At 40.1% G+C, this 15628-nt stretch overlaps 1 protein-coding gene and 1 long non-coding RNA gene across 2 annotated transcripts; both read right to left on the bottom strand.

The window, feature by feature from the left end:
- Nucleotides 1-1473: 1473 nt before the first annotated feature.
- Nucleotides 1474-6515, bottom strand: LOC120734957 (inverted formin-2-like). Its single transcript, XM_040034083.1, has 2 exons — nucleotides 4069-6515; nucleotides 1474-2856 (listed from the first exon to the last, which is right to left on the bottom strand). Exon 2 carries the CDS (start codon nucleotides 2827-2829, stop codon nucleotides 2188-2190), a length of 642 nt encoding a protein of 213 aa, XP_039890017.1. The 5' UTR covers nucleotides 2830-2856; nucleotides 4069-6515; the 3' UTR covers nucleotides 1474-2187.
- Nucleotides 6516-9148: 2633 nt separating this feature from the next.
- LOC120735000 lies at nucleotides 9149-13490 on the bottom strand. Its single transcript, XR_005696153.1, has 3 exons — nucleotides 10880-13490; nucleotides 10323-10383; nucleotides 9149-9967 (listed from the first exon to the last, which is right to left on the bottom strand). It is a non-coding gene; the product is annotated as an uncharacterized LOC120735000 (long non-coding RNA).
- Nucleotides 13491-15628: the final 2138 nt, after the last annotated feature.

The following is a 15628-nucleotide window of genomic DNA, read 5'->3' as shown; positions in this document are numbered from 1 at the left end:
TACACAGCAGTAAGAGTTGTAAGAAAGCAAAGAGTTTCTACGATACTATATAAAAGTCCTCAAGCAAACCCTTTTAAAAGGGAAAAAAATCGCAGAAATAAAGGGTTGGCACAAATGTCACGTGCAAAAAAAAGTCAACAGCTCATTCTGGACAGTGGGTGACAGATTGACCGTGAATATATAGTAACCGTATCCGCACAAAACTGGAAAAATAAGGCCCTTAAAAACTTTTATTATCTTACATTCTTTCTGTGTGTAAACGACTGTTGATTAAATGCATCTATACTGAAACTGGAGAAATATGTCCCTTTGGTTTCAATTTAACAGGTAAACCTTGTTATCAGTGCATTTCACTTCAACCCATTTCAAAGGATGAATTAGAGTGGAAACTGTGAGCCGGGCCTGCTCGGATCACTTCTGAAAGAATGGTCAAAAATTCCCATAAACACACACTTAAACCCTGTGGAAAGCCTTCCCAGAAGAGCTGAATGTCAGGAGATCCTGAAGCCTCAGAACATGAAGAAAGGAAAATATTTACATTTCATTTTAACATCATTTGTTATTTAATATTTTTTATCGCTTTGTTCTAAAATTCAGAAAATGGAAAAAAAAAAAAAGAACCCAAGAAAAAGTCAATTAATTTATATATTTTTAATGTTTCCTAGTTAAGACAATACCAAAACTTAAACACACTGTTTTGAATAATCATACATGTTCATTTATTTTAAAGAACATGTGAAGATTTGTGTCAACTCAGAGAGGAAAGCTTTCTGAATGTATATACACGGAGAAGTGCTTTCTAAATGACAATCTTTTATTTTTTACATAAAGTTCAATATTGAGTACACATACAGACAAATGCACACATGAAAAGCATCTGAGCAGTCAAAGAGAGAAGCGTTCTCATGAGAAAGCTGATGTTTACCCTGCGGAAGCTATACAGTCTGCACCGTCTGTGGCTTTCACTTAAACACACACACTGACGGATGAAACGTCTCCCCAGCCATATGTCTGTGTGCTTCCCCTACGCACAGGAAGTGCCCTCGAGGGCGCCGAGAGATTAATGAAGCCACACTAACACAAGGTCAGAAAATGTAGCACATTGAATAACAAAATAACTGGAATGTAAGATTTTTTGCTTATAACTTTTAATTTCTGAATATAAAGATGAATAAGTAATAATAGTATTGAATTAACTAAAACTCAGCATTTAAATTGTGACAATTTACTTAGAAGAAAGAGCTTTGTATTGAGCGCCTCTTTGGACCATCGAAACCACAAAACCACAACTTTGCTATTCTGGTTTATTCTGTCTGCTGAGACGGTGCCATTTTTGGCCAAAGGCATTTATTTTCATTGCTCGAGCTCGGCGACATACAGCAGACAGATGTGGTTGTGTAGTAATTGGTGCACATAATAAAGCACTTAGTAGTTAAAGAGCAAGATATTTCTGTAAGGAACTAGTAGACACCATCTGCTACAATAAGCAGCTTTATTTATACAGCACAGCTCTTCAAAAAGTTAGTTCAAAGGTCTTTACAAACACAGGGGTGACAAAAAAGCCAGAAACAATATTAACTGCTTTAGCGTAGTGTTGGGCCACCTCATTGTACCAGAGCAGAGTCAGTGCACCCTAGCAGGTGTCTGAACTCAGCTGGACAGATGAACATCAATATTCTAAAAGGTTTACAGTGGAGGTGGAGTGCTTTCTCTAACAAGTCACTTCAAAATGTCACATTATTGTTGAATTTGGGTGAGATATGTTAACTGTAATTATATTATTCACACCATTTTTTAAACCATTCACTTTCTCCCATGGGGCTTAAAAAAGAATCATAAAATAAAGGTTATTGCTCATAACAACTTTGTATTATTTGCAAAGGATCCATTATTTTTCCTTATACTTGTTGTTTGCCACCTGTCTGTAGGTGGAGCAGCAACCTCTAGTGCTGAAAAGCTATGAAACTCTAATATAAAAGTACCTTTTAATGTTGGCAGTAATCCATTCATTTTTTATATTGAAGCTATTCTGCTCATTCTCAGCTTCATATTTTAATTCTTGGAATCCACTACAGTTGATTTGAATAAATCCCAGTTTAGAAATGAAGCATTTTTATGTTATACTTGGCCATGATGCAGTCCTTCAGCTCATTTTGCATGAAATAAGCCATTTTTGCTACCCTCCCTTTAAATCAACTTTCTTCTGATTGGCTCTCCCTTGCAAATAGAAGGTGTGCAGAGCATGTAGGCAGGGTTTTCTGTGCTCAAAGCCAGAGCTGTGTCTGGTGAAAGTGAGGCTGATCTGGACAGCACACCACCTGCGGGCCCCGACCTCCGACCCCAGCTAGGTAGATCTCTCCCGCACGTTGTCCACCACCCCAGGCGGAGCACGTCTTTCCAACGCTTCAACCTCCGGCTCCAGCTGGGCAGGACCTGCTGGCTCTTCAACCTCTGAGCAGGTGAATGCACAGGTGGTGAGGGTGGAAGTTGTTCAGCTGAGCTCCTCCAGGGAACAGGAACGGGTGCAGGCTCTTGCCGGGCACTAGCTGCTCCCACCCACGGAGTGTGTACAGGTGCAGAGGGAGGCTGTGCCTTGGGTGCCCTCACCCTGGGAACCGGCACAGGTGTCAGAGTAGACCAGACCTCAGCCACTCCCACACACTTGGGAGACACCGGTGGGGGTGGCCGCGGTGGCGGCCAGGACCTGATCTTAGCTGCCAGATCCTCAATCACCTGCATCTGGTGCTCGGTCCGCTTCTGCAGCTCCTCCTGGTGAGGGCGTGCCACAGCTGCCTGTTCCTTCTGCATGGCCTCTAGGTCAGCCAACATTTCAGCCAATCTTGGGTTTTGTCACCACTGTAATAAATCCACGGCAGACCTGACCAAGTTTCCATGATTTTCAGCATGGCAGCAGCCGAACGCACACAGGAACAACAACACAAATTCAGGACCTAATACAGACTTTAAAGCCGTGCTGCAGACCACGCTCTGCCACACACTGCCTTGTAGTTGTTTTGCCTCAGCCAAACAGTTAAGTTGTGGTTTACATCCTTGTCTGTCCACCTATGATGTAGTCAGTAATGGCCAAAAACTCACCTTTGATTACCATATTGCATTTACTTGAATGAATCCAAGTGAACATTTATCCTAGATTAGCACTGCGGGGTCTTTACCTTACTGGTAAGTGGTGCTATAGGAATAAAACTGAACAGATCTAAAGAAATTGTTCCTGACATTTGGGTTTGTTAGAACAGGACGGCTGGGTGACCACAGCCCTCTCAACACAGGGCTGACAGAACTTTTCCTCCATATATTAAAAAATACAATACCCAAAATAAAACATTAAAATAAAAATACATCAAGGCAGATTACTATACTAAAATACTATACTAAAAATAAAGATAAAAGTACATTTATTGGGTTTGTTTTGTCAAACTTTGCTACTCAAAGACAATGAGGAGCAAAGCACAATTAGAAGTGCTTGTTCTGATGGCAACTTTGAACTGTAAATAGTAGCTAAGTGTCCACACTTGGGGTTTTGTGTTTTCTAAAAAATGTGAGGACGCTTAAACTCCATGATTCCAGAACATCTTTTTTCTCTGCTGCGCTCAAGATGCTCTCAGTGTTTAATTTTAGAGAGGGGAGAAACAACTGACATATTTCATGACCGTTACATATTAGAAAAGCCTCTACTCATTTGCTCTTGTACTACTTAGCAGTGACTCAAGGGGCTAGGGGAAGAGCAAGCATGAAGTGAGACACCGTTTGTACAGTTATCTATATCACTGACTTTAGCTCATTAGCTAGTTAGCAGTCACAGAAGCAGACAGCTAATAGTATTTATGAATACTGGTACTTATCTGGCCAATGGAGGCAAAACTTGTGGTATCATAGCAAAAAATAATTTTAGTTTTCACTAAAATGGAAAGTCATATTAAACCAAAATCAAAATTATTTTCAAATTGAGACAGCAAAATATTCCTGACTTATCTGGTTACAGCAGTTAACCAAAAAAGTAACAATTCTTCTACTGAAACACTTTATTTTGATAAAAGCATTAATATTTACCACAGAAATGTGAAGGCAATTTCTCCAGCCCCACATGAAGCCTGTCAGTGTAATGGCTGCCCTCCCTCTCACTTTTCCCTCCTTTTGGGGTTCTTGCTCCCACAATGCATTTCAGTAGTTAAGCAATATAGAAAAAACACCTGTAGATAACCAATACAGAAAATTTCTTCACATTTATAAAGTACATCGTACAGTACTTTTAAGGAATGTTTTTACAGTGAAGGTTGAAATTGTTTTACACCTGGATGAAAATATGGCTGACTTAAGTGTGGTTCTAAAATGAAAGAAACAAGAACATAAGGTAAATTTTAATATTTTAGATAAACAGAAAATGAATCATAAAGTATAAAGCAATAAAGAGGATTGAAAAACAGCGACAATGAAAAGATAAGGGAAGAGTAAAAAACACCATTTCGGTCAGGCTAAAGTTTGGTGATGTATTTTAATGATCCAATCTGTTTGATTGCAACAGATTTCTAGAACAGAATAAAAGCCTGAATCTTACCGTAGCCTTGTATCATCTGTTGTTAGACTGCAGCACAGTGTAAAACTAAGAAATTACTTTACAGTCTCATTTTATGGTAATTCCTCTGTAAAATCACAACTCAACACTATTGTTTCCTACTTCTGAGGTACTTAAGTACATAAGTAAGAAACAGAAGAAAAACTTTTTCTTAAATCTCTCACCAATTATTTCTTTATTTACAGTGTGTGAAGGATGTGTTATAAATGTAGTGTTTTTATGTTTATTAATAGGGAATTACCCCTGACCGCTTTGCCACCCTGTCCCATCAAACGGCTTATTTTTGTCGCCTTTCCTGATCAGGCAAACTGGGCTCTGCTGGGGTCAAACAGTAGAATGATTAAATAATCATTGCGTAAGCTCTTTGTCTTTGTGCTTCCCAGATCAGAACAGTTCCTGAAAACAAAATTCTAGACTGGAAATGGTTTGATTTGGCCAAGCATTGTATGAATGCTGAGTAACTGTATTCCCACAGAAAACAGATTGTCAGAACTTATGTGATGTCAGATAGCCATTGTCTTACTATGTCACAGTAAAAAAATAGCTGGGTTCCAGTGTAGCAGACATTGCTGATAATTCATAAAGAATTAATTGTTTTGAATAGCCATTTCCCCAAATGGGGAGGAGGGAGAGATAATAAAATTACACAGAAAGCTGAGACTTCTCACTTCAACAAATATCTGCTGTTAGTCAGTTTTACTGTTTTGCTTACCATCAAGGCAAAAAGTTTTGGCAATGGCACAAATTTTGTGTTTCATTTTACTGCTTCAGTTTTTATTTGGTTTACATTTGTTGATGACATTCACACAATGCTAGCATCACAGGCTAAACACAGAAATGTCACCAACATCGCTAAGGGGTGAAATTTCGCTAGCTGACTAGTCAGGTCCCACCCCCAGGTGTGTGTGGCTGTACTGAGCAGGGATTTTTCCTCAGCAACGTTTGCTGGACAAGGATTTGGGTAAAATAAATGTTTATTGGATATTTATATGGTCTGAAGTCAGAAACAGTTAAATAAATAAAAATTTTCAGACACAGTTTTGAGAGAGATAATGAAGTTAATATAAACACTGAATTCTTTGGAAAGTATTCGATTGTGTTGATGTTTGGCTGTTTTTGTGTGCAGCCAAGATTTTCAGTCTCATCTTTGGTCAGCTCAGCTTTTCTTGTACTGCGTCTGAACTATTATCTAGAATTGTGGCATAGGTTAAAATCACTGCTAATAATGACAATTCTCATATAAGCACTTTTCCAGTAACACTGTTCTGAGTCCCGACATTGTTCCTTATATTTCTATCACAAAGACAGGTGCTAATAGCAGCAAAAATTAGCACTGACCTGGTACCAAAACTGCCTGTGCCAAAGTCAAAGGAAAAATGGACATCTGTGAATATAGGAGGGGCTAGCACAAGTTAACTGACCTATTATCAGCATATGCCCCCGGCATATTCTACCTGCTATGACTATTACTTCAGTGTATGCTAGTAATGCAATGTAAAGTTTGGCCTGTTGAAATGTTGCCAGTATGTGATACCCTGAGGGAAACTTCCAGTCATGCAGAATGGAAATCAGACACCAAGCTCCTCTTAAAGGAACTAAGTGTCTTTTAAGTACATTTTGTCGTCTTTAATTTTTACTTGGGATTTAGCAGAAAGCAGTTCCAAAGTATTACTGTCCAAGCATTGATGGTCCAAAGCACACGCTCCTCCAGGGAGTGTGTGTGTGCTCAGCAGAATTTATTCTCTCCATTATATTTACACCAGAGCAATCTCTGCTGTAGAGATAGCAGAGATCCTTAAACTATAATTTCAGCATCCTTTAAAGGAACAGTCTAAGGAGCTTGGAAAGAAAAGCGTCGTCTTGAGTTGCTTGAAGACGCTTCACCTCTCATCCGAGAAGCTTCTTCAGTTCTAAGGGTCAAATGGTGGAGTGTCCCAGATTCAAACCCAGTGGGAGTTTCCCCCCAAAGAGGGACAAAGGACCCCCTGATGATCCTCTACCTAATCACATGAGCCAAGGTGTGAAAGCGGGTGTGGGTCACAATCAGCCAGGGTTTCTGGTGAGCTCATTGTGAAACCTGGCCCCACCCTATCATGTGATTTCCTGAGGTCAGATGGCCCAGGATGTGAGTGGGCGTTAAGGCGTCTGGGAAGGGATCTCAAAACTGGATTATAGATGGCAGACAGTTGGTGTCGTAAACCAGCGCCTCTATTCAAAGATGGTCGCTCACAGTGGACGTAAATGGCTTCTTTCACTCTCTTTCAAACCACACCCGCTTTCACACCTTGGCTCATGTGATTAGGTAGAGGATCATCAGGGGGTCCTTTGTCCCTCTTTGGTAGGAAACTCCCACTGGGTTTAAATCTGGGACTCTCCACCATTTGACCTTAGAACTGAAGAAGCTTCTCGGATGAGAGGTGAAACGTCTTCAAGCAACTCAAAGAAGTCCAGACGCTTTTCTTTCCAAGCTCCTTAGACTACGATGACCTGGATGACTGAGAACCTTCACAGACTTTAAAGGAACATATAATGAGAAAATTAATTCTAACCGCTGTTGGGATCCAGTAACTTGGTTGTCAAAACAAGATGTAAGGTATACCACGACTCTCTTTCTATCTCTCTCATGTTATAATCTAAAAGTGCTCTCTGATTTTAACATGGGAAAGTGCCTGTTTGTTTACAGCGTGATTTGAGCTATACTGGGGGGGGGGCAGTCCCAGCTGAAGCAACGCAGTGTCTTGGGACTGAATCGGAAAAAAACAAACTGTTCCTGGATCAGCTTGTTGGAAAACAAGCTGAGTCCCCACTGCATTAGGCTAATATAAGAGTGGACAGAGAAAGGTTTTGGCAGAAAAAAATGACTGAGTCAGGTCACACCCTTACAAAAGTTAGTTTCCTCTTTTTATCAGCTTATCTGTTGATGCTTCTCATAAGTAAAATAACTTGTTTTTGAGGGTAATATGAAGCTTTGAGAAGCTCATAATATTATTGGAAAATATTGATTTATCCGAATAATAAATAAATATATATAAATTACTGACAGATGAATGGTAAATGGCCTGTATTTGTATAGCGCTTTACTAGTCCCTAAGGACCCCAAAGCGCTTTACACAACCAGTCATCCACCCATTCATACACACTGGTGATGGCAAGCTACATTGTAGCCACAGCCACCCTGGGGCGCACTGACAGAGGCGAGGCTGCCGGACACTGGCGCCACCGGGCCCTCTGACCACCACCAGTAAGCAACAGGTGAAGTGTCTTGCCCAAGGACACAACGACCGAGACTGTCCAAGCCGGGGCTCGAATCCGCAACCTTCCGATTACAAGGCGAACTCCCAACTCTTGAGCCACGATCGCCCAATCTTTGAATCTATTTCATATCAGCTCACCTAAATGACAAAATATATCAAAAAAATGTCTTGATGCATGCTCAATCATCCAGGTAAGTAAATCTCCAAAAGTTGATTTTGTTCATCAGCGTTTTCAGTGGGAGTACATTTGCATAATGACTGAAACTGTTTATAAGGTTGGGGAAACCTGCAGTCAGCTGAGACTGAAGAAGTCACTTGGATGATGACGAAACATTTCTCCCACTGAAAACGCTACGTCCAGATGAAGCGAATCAACTTTTGGAGATATCATGGCTTGGTGCATTAACTCCACTGGTTGCAAAACAGATGATTTATACTGAGTCACAGTGAGTTTAAAATCTTAGTAAACACTTTTCTGGTGTGATACAAAATGTTGTTCGTTATGTAAATAAAAGTCTCCATGAGTCAAAAAGGAGGCCTAACTTCTGATTGACAAGTTGGTACTGTATGAGCATGCACACCAAGAATGCAGTGCTTGGCGCAACGGTCCCAGTTTGGTTGCAGTAAAAGTTAATCAAGACATTAAGCTCAAATCTTTGTTTAGGTAAAAAGAAAAAAGATCTACTAGCGCTGCTATCAATCCATATTTTTAATGTTGTAAAGCATTCAGTGAAACGTCCGAGTTTCAGCCTTTTACTTTTACTTTTTCTGGATGTTCAAAAGAAATTTCAAAACAGTCCGTTGCAAAAAAAGATCAAATTTAACTCCCCGTGTAATTAACTACCGGTAACACATATTTGGAGTTAAGCTTTAGGCTTTTGTAAGGTGTAAGGTTTTCAAATAATTTTTTCCCCAAGAAAATATATTGTTTAAAATGGTGAGCTGGCATTTAATGACCCCAAGTCGGTTACCTTGCACTGAAAAATAGGAGAATTTTAGTGATTGATGCTTGAATTAATGCTGGTTTCACTTGAGTTGATGAACAGCCATGCCCAGACAATGCAAGTAGCACCTCCTGGCTTCCAGCAAACCTGACAGGTGATGATTCATCTCTTCAGATAACACCTTTCCACAACCCCAGAGTCAAGTGGGTTGGTGTTATTCATTTCCCATGGTGTTCCAGGCAGTTCACTGCCAGAAAAGCATGGCATGCAGCTTTAACTGAAGCTATTTTTGATGCACGTAATAAAAGCCACAGCCCTTCAAGGCATGGTGGCATAGATAAAGGGACTTGTTGACTGTGTTGAAAATGTGGTTTGCCAGAACAAGCAATGTAGTGCCTGCCATTTGTCCTTCTTCATCTCTCTCTCATTGGCTGCTCACTTGTTTCTGCTTGTGCTACTTTTCCAGACACTTTTTAATATAGATTTGCAGACCCATCTCAATTATACACCCATTACATCATGCTAATGTGGTAAGAAATATGCTGTTTGGTGTCTTCAAAATAAAAGCCTCACCCTGGTTTGATAATCTAATTTATTATAGTCAAGCAGCATTGCATTTTTGTTTTTTCACCAGTATGACTAAAAGTGATTAATTGTAGTAAAGCTAAAAGAATAAAGTGATACCATAGATATGAAAGTGAACTCAACAGACCAGTGGCAGACTGCCATCTGAATCACTGGGTCTGGTGGCCTGAGATTCATATTAACCTGTTGTTAACATTTAACTTGTCCAACTTGTCCAAAAAAAGCAAGAATGAGATACTCTCTTGCTCGTCTGCCTACAGGCTTTCTGCTTTTGTGGCAGTATCTGTGGTGCACCGTAGTGCACACCAAACATGCACTTTAGTGCATGTATGCAGCCTTGCGGTACAAGCCATACATACCAGCTTCTCGTGCAGTAAATTTTAGTTTGCCACATGAAATGGGCAGAGTGAGAGATGCACAAAGCTGCAACCTGATGCTGAATACTTTACCTGATTTACATTGTTTCAACCTAAACTTATATTAAGTGTGTCTGTGTGTGCATGTGTGATTTAACTTTGCTTACCTGCTGAATATAGATATTCATTTTACCTTTGTAGCCTCTGATTAAATGGAATGATCCTTTTCAAAAAGTGCTGAAAGACACCACAAAAACTCTTGTTGTAGAGAAAGTCGGACACGCTTTTACTTTTTAAAAATTATATTAAATTATATCACTACATTGACAAGAGGAGTTGCCCTCAGCTGGCCAGTGGGCCAATGGGTCAACTGGTCCTACAAGCACTGACAGCAGCTCATTCATCCATTTTTATTGCTGACACTGTATTACCCAATCAAATCTCTTAACGCAAACACCCCACCCCTACCTTCGTTGTGTAGAACAGAGTTTAGTATGAAAGAAGTGGTGAAAAGGTGGAACTGAAAAGATAAGACATAAAAAGAAACTAAAAATAAATGCAGCAGAAGGTGTCAAGTTAACTGACATGTTACCTGAGATTGTTGCTAGCACCAGCAGTGGAAAAGTGCAGGAGGAGGGGCCACGACCGCAACCCTAGAGACGAAGAGACGGAGAAGTTTGACCTGCTTTGACCTTGAGCCACTGCTAAAGTGTAGTTTTTAAATTGTCACATGATGCAGTGCAGTGCAACTAAGAACTAACCCAACACCACCGGACTTGTTAAGTCCAGTAGAAGAACTTTTTTGAGATGAACTTTTTTCTTTTTTTTTAAGTCAGCCTCAGCTGGTCATTACAAGAATTGCTGTTTCTTGACACTTCCTTCTACTCATTTTTCAATCCACAAAGTTTGGCAGTTTAAGAACATCGTGATTGATAATTACAGTAATTACAATAAATTCTGTACCGTGACACGCATATTTCACAGGCAGCTGTCTAATAATTTAACACAAACAACAACAAAACAATTCCAAAATGTTAGGCACTAGTAGAGAAATGATACTAAGTATGGAAGTGTATATAATTTGGAAAAGATTTGGTGCCATATTAAATGTTCTGCAGAAAGCACTGGATAAAAACTTGCATTGGAAACCTGAAATGAGAGGAAGCTGGTTGGTCTGCGTCGCCGGTTCCGCCCATTTTTACCTCCACCGTGTTTTCCTGGCTCCCTACCTGAAGGAAACAAAACACTCTGAATCAGCATGGAACAAAGGGATGCAAGATGTGTGTGTTGTTTACCTGCAGTCCTCTCTGAATGGCCCACGCATGCATTTGTATGGCCAAAAAGTTTGGGTTCCTGTCTTGATGCAAAGGAAGGAAGAGGTACAAAACATTAAAAGTTGAATGTATTTTGGCTGATAAGCCATCAGGATGTGCTGGCATAACACTTTACAAGAGCCTCTGCCGTCAGCTCCCATTGCTTTAATGACTGGGAAAAATTCTGTCATCATTTGTTTGAATTATGGGAAAACACTGAGCTAAATAAATGCAACAGGAATACTCCAAAGACTTTTGTTTGGTAATGGTTGTTTAAGTATATAATCTGCTTGTGAATCAGATTATCCTATGGAGTTCATGTAAAAAAAATGGACATAGCTAGCAGGTTTGAAAAGAGAGGCCAACATGGAAATTTCCCCAAACCTGCAAAGTCAGTGAGAAAAGGATCCCACTTCTTAATTACTTCCCCAATGAGGTGTTGTCTCAGTTATTTGCACTGTCAGATTATGTCTGGTTATTGAAGCCTTTGAGGGTACAGCAGAAACATTCAGTCAAGGCTCAAAAAACTCGCATCACCACAAGCATGACATGTGAATCATACATCTGCGTCAGATCTACGCCATAACTAGAACCCCATTTTAACCCTACACCACAACCTTCTACATAATCTTATGTGCACGTCCCAAGAAATGTAACTACATGGTTGACACAACGACTTGAATGGTGCAGAATATATGTATTCATAGCTGCTATAGTCAGCTGCTGTGTAGTGTAAGTGTAGCACTTAGAGGAAGCTGAATATGTGGTGATGTTTGTCTCATCCTACCTGAAAAACTTCCATTACTTGTGGCTTTGTGGTTTAGTTTATCCTCAGCATTGTGACCTGAATGTGGCAGAACCACTCTCACCTGGGAAGCAAAAATGTGGGGAGACAATAAGTCTATAATTGCCTTTCTGTGCCCGTTTTGGTCTGTTTGTGTGGATCTCTCAGTATTTCCCAGTCAAATAGAGGATGTGCGTCATAATGCAGCATAAAAACACAGCAACAAAAGCACAACAACAAAGGTAAAGCTTTGAAAAAGGCTTTCCATGCAACAGGAAAGTAGATCAGACTGTCATCAAAAGGTTTTTAATAGCATGTGGAACATTAATGGTGGAAAGTATGCCCATCTTGAGTTTGCATTTAAAATCAGGTGGAACAAAGCTAAGTATATTAAAACGATAAAGTACAATTCATTACAGTTCATTTGTTAAACTGTACAGACAGATAGAAAACAAAAGAGACAAAAAACACCAGCTGTCTTAATGAAACTGGGCCACCACATTCCTCCACAACAGGCAAACTGGTGTTCTGGTGATGGTGATGTTCACTTTGTTTCTGTTTTGATAATTGTGGTGCTGGTGTACAGCACGGTCAGTCTTCTACATTTGTGCTGACGTTAATGCCCGAGAAGGTTTAAAACTCTGCAGAGTTACTGATTTTGGTGACTTTTACTTACTATGCACATTCACACTCAGGGACCTCACTTTGTAACTTCGGTCTGTCACTTCATGCCTGAGATTCCTAAATGCTTCCACCTTACAATGTAAGTCCCAGATCTTCTATTGGTGAGTTTCAATCTAGTGATTCAAGATCACTAGATTGAAACTCAGTCAGATCACAGCTTATACTTCAACAATCCATACATTTTCTGATGTTTATCTGGGTATGGGTCGCGGGGCAACGCTTTAAACAGCCACGTACTCCAGCTATTTTGGTGAGACATTGAGGCGTTCCCAAGCAATCTGAGAGAGATAATCTGTCCAGCATGTCCTGGGTCTACCCTGAGGCGTACTTTCAGTTGAACATACCTAAGACACCCTTACCTAGGAAGCGCCTGGGAAACACCCTAGGCGTCCCAGACAGATACCTAAATCACCTCAACAGCCCCTCCCAAATGACTAAATTCCTTGTCCTATGTTTAAGGGAGAAATGCGGTGAGGAAAAGGATTAATATCCCTTTTTTTAATGATACCATTCATTGGCCATGCAAGTAAAGTTTCTGCAACAGCACAAAGAAAGCTGCCAGGTGCTCCTAGTGTAGGATTAGAGTTTTTCCTTTAATTTTTCACCTGGTGTGTGTTGCCTCAGCTTGGCCAAAAGTTAGAGTTAAGTAGGAGTTAAGACGACTTTGTCTCAAACAGAACACTTTTAAAAAAAAAAAAAAACTTTTATGCAAATGTTATTATTGTGTAATTATTGATTTCAAAGTGTGTGTGTGTGTGTTTAACAGGAACAGCAGTCTTGTTATTTATTTATTTTAAGTAAATGTTAATGGTCAGAAGATTAATCATTTTCATGAGGTAATAACATGAAAAACAGTCTGCAAATATTAAGATTGAGTAGAAACACTTACTTTTAAGCTAACCTGAACTATCACAACAGAACGCTTAACTCCAAACTTTAACATTAGACTAAACCTGAATCCCCAAAACAAACTGAAACCCGCAGATTTACCTTGTAACATTTCTCCTTTGATCCCGTGCTCACAAAGATGGCGCTGCAAGAGTACACACAGCGAGCGAGGAAGAGGGAGGGACCAGCAGCACAGAACAGGCTGTTACAGAATGTTCTTCAATTAAAATGTTTGAAACTGCTAAATGGTCTTGAACTGAGCACTCGATTGGCTCCAGACCAACTCAAACACGAGAATACACACGTGAGCGCGCACAAAGTTGCCTGTGCAAACTCAAATCATCTGGTAAACAGTCCCGCCTGTCACAGTAACATTTTAACGAGGATGAGTACACTACATGATAAAAGCACACCAGCTTTTGAAAAATGTGACACAGCTGGCTGTCAACCAGACGTGGAATGTAAGCAACTTTATTTAATGTGGTGGGTATTTACAATGCAGTTTTAATGTGCAAAACACACCATTATTTATAGTTTTGGAGATTTACTTGTTTTTAGATGAAGTGAACATTAATTCCACATTATAATCTTTCAACTCATCTGATGTTTAAATATGTCAAGTTTAAGCAACGAAAGCAATGTAACTTGACGCTGAAGTTCAGCAAAGCTGTGCCACATGTACCTCTGTGACATGTAATATTTTTGAAGCTTTAAATACATTTGAGATGGTTTTCACTAGCTGGGACCACATCCTCATTTTAGGTTTGACAGCATTTCTAGTGGACAATGGCAGATGGCTTGAGCATGAGTTGAGGCTGTGGTTTGGGGAAGGCCTCAGAAAGGACTGGCAGCGTCTACTGGGCCGGGCAGATCCCCATGTACTAATGAGAAGTGAATATATTAAAAAAGTGAGGTAGGGCGGGGCATGAAAATGAGAGCAGCTTGTTGTGCCAAGAAGGGGGGCATATATAGACAGTTCTCTGTCTACAGGAAAAAGCCATTTGCCTGCACTGTCCTTATGATACAATTGAATAGCATATGATTTGTTTGTTTTTGTTTTGTTTTTTTGTTTTTTTTATTTAGGACAGTTCTGATTTCTATTACTTTTCAAACATTATGACAGTCAAAAGGAATATCCTTCAAAAATTAGTTAAACTGCAGGAATGTCTTAAAGACATAAAGACCTGGATGGCCGCTAACTTTCTGCTTCTTAATTCAGATAAAACTGAGGTTATTGTACTCGGCCCTGAAAAGCCTAGAAATATGGTATCTAAGCAGATTCTTACTCTGGATGGCATTACCTTGGCCTCCAGTAACGCTGTGAGGAACCTTGGAGTCATTTTTGACCAGGACATGTCCTTCAATGCACATATTAAACAAATATGTAAGACTGCTTTCTTCCATTTGCGCAACATCTCTAAAATTAGAAATATCCTGTCTCAGAGTGACGCTGAAAAACTAGTTCATGCATTTATTACTTCCAGGCTGGACTACTGCAATTCATTATTATCAGGATGTCCAAAAAACTCACTGAAAAGCCTTCAGCTAATCCAAAACGCTGCAGCAAGAGTCCTGACAGGGACTAGAAAGAGAGCATATTTCTCCTGCATTTGGCTTCCCTTCATTGGCTTCCTGTTAAATCCAGAATTGAATTCAAAATCCTGCTCCTCACATACAAGGTCTTAAATAATCAGGCCCCATCTTATCTTAATGACCTTGTAGTACCATATCACCCTATTAGAGCACTTCGCTCTCGCTCTGCAGGCCTACTTGTTGTTCCTAGAGTATTTAAAAGTAGAATGGGAGGCAGAGCCTTCAGTTTTCAGGCCCCTCTTCTGTGGAACCAGCTTCCAGTTTGGATTCGGGAGACAGACACTATCTCTACTTTCAAGATTAGGCTTAAAACTTTCCTTTTTGCTAAAGCATATAGTTAGGGCTGGACCAGGTGACCCTGAATCCTCCCTTAGTTATGCTGCAATAGAAGTAGGCTGCCGGGGGATTCCCATGATGCATTGAGTTTTTCCTTTCCAGTCACCTTTCTCACTCACTATGTATTAATAGACCTCTCTGCATTGAATCATATCTGTTATTAACCTGTTTCTCTTCCACAGCATGCCTTTTATCCTGTCTTCCTTCTCTCACCCCAACCGGTCGCAGCAGATGGCCCCGCCCCTCCCTGAGCCTGGTTCTGCTGGAGGTTTCTTCCTGTTAAAAGGGAGTTTTTCCTTC

Source organism: Simochromis diagramma, unplaced genomic scaffold, assembly GCF_900408965.1.
Source record: "Simochromis diagramma unplaced genomic scaffold, fSimDia1.1 OVJJ01000176.1, whole genome shotgun sequence".
Lineage (NCBI taxonomy): Eukaryota > Metazoa > Chordata > Actinopteri > Cichliformes > Cichlidae > Simochromis > Simochromis diagramma.
The sequence above is the reverse complement of the archived record's forward strand: the minus strand, read 5'-3'. Positions and strand labels throughout refer to the sequence as shown.

Coding starts and splice junctions, on each gene's coding strand:
- LOC120734957 (XM_040034083.1), bottom strand. CDS start 2,829: ATGTTGGCTGACCTAGAGGCCATGCAGAAGGAACAGGCAGCTGTGGCA.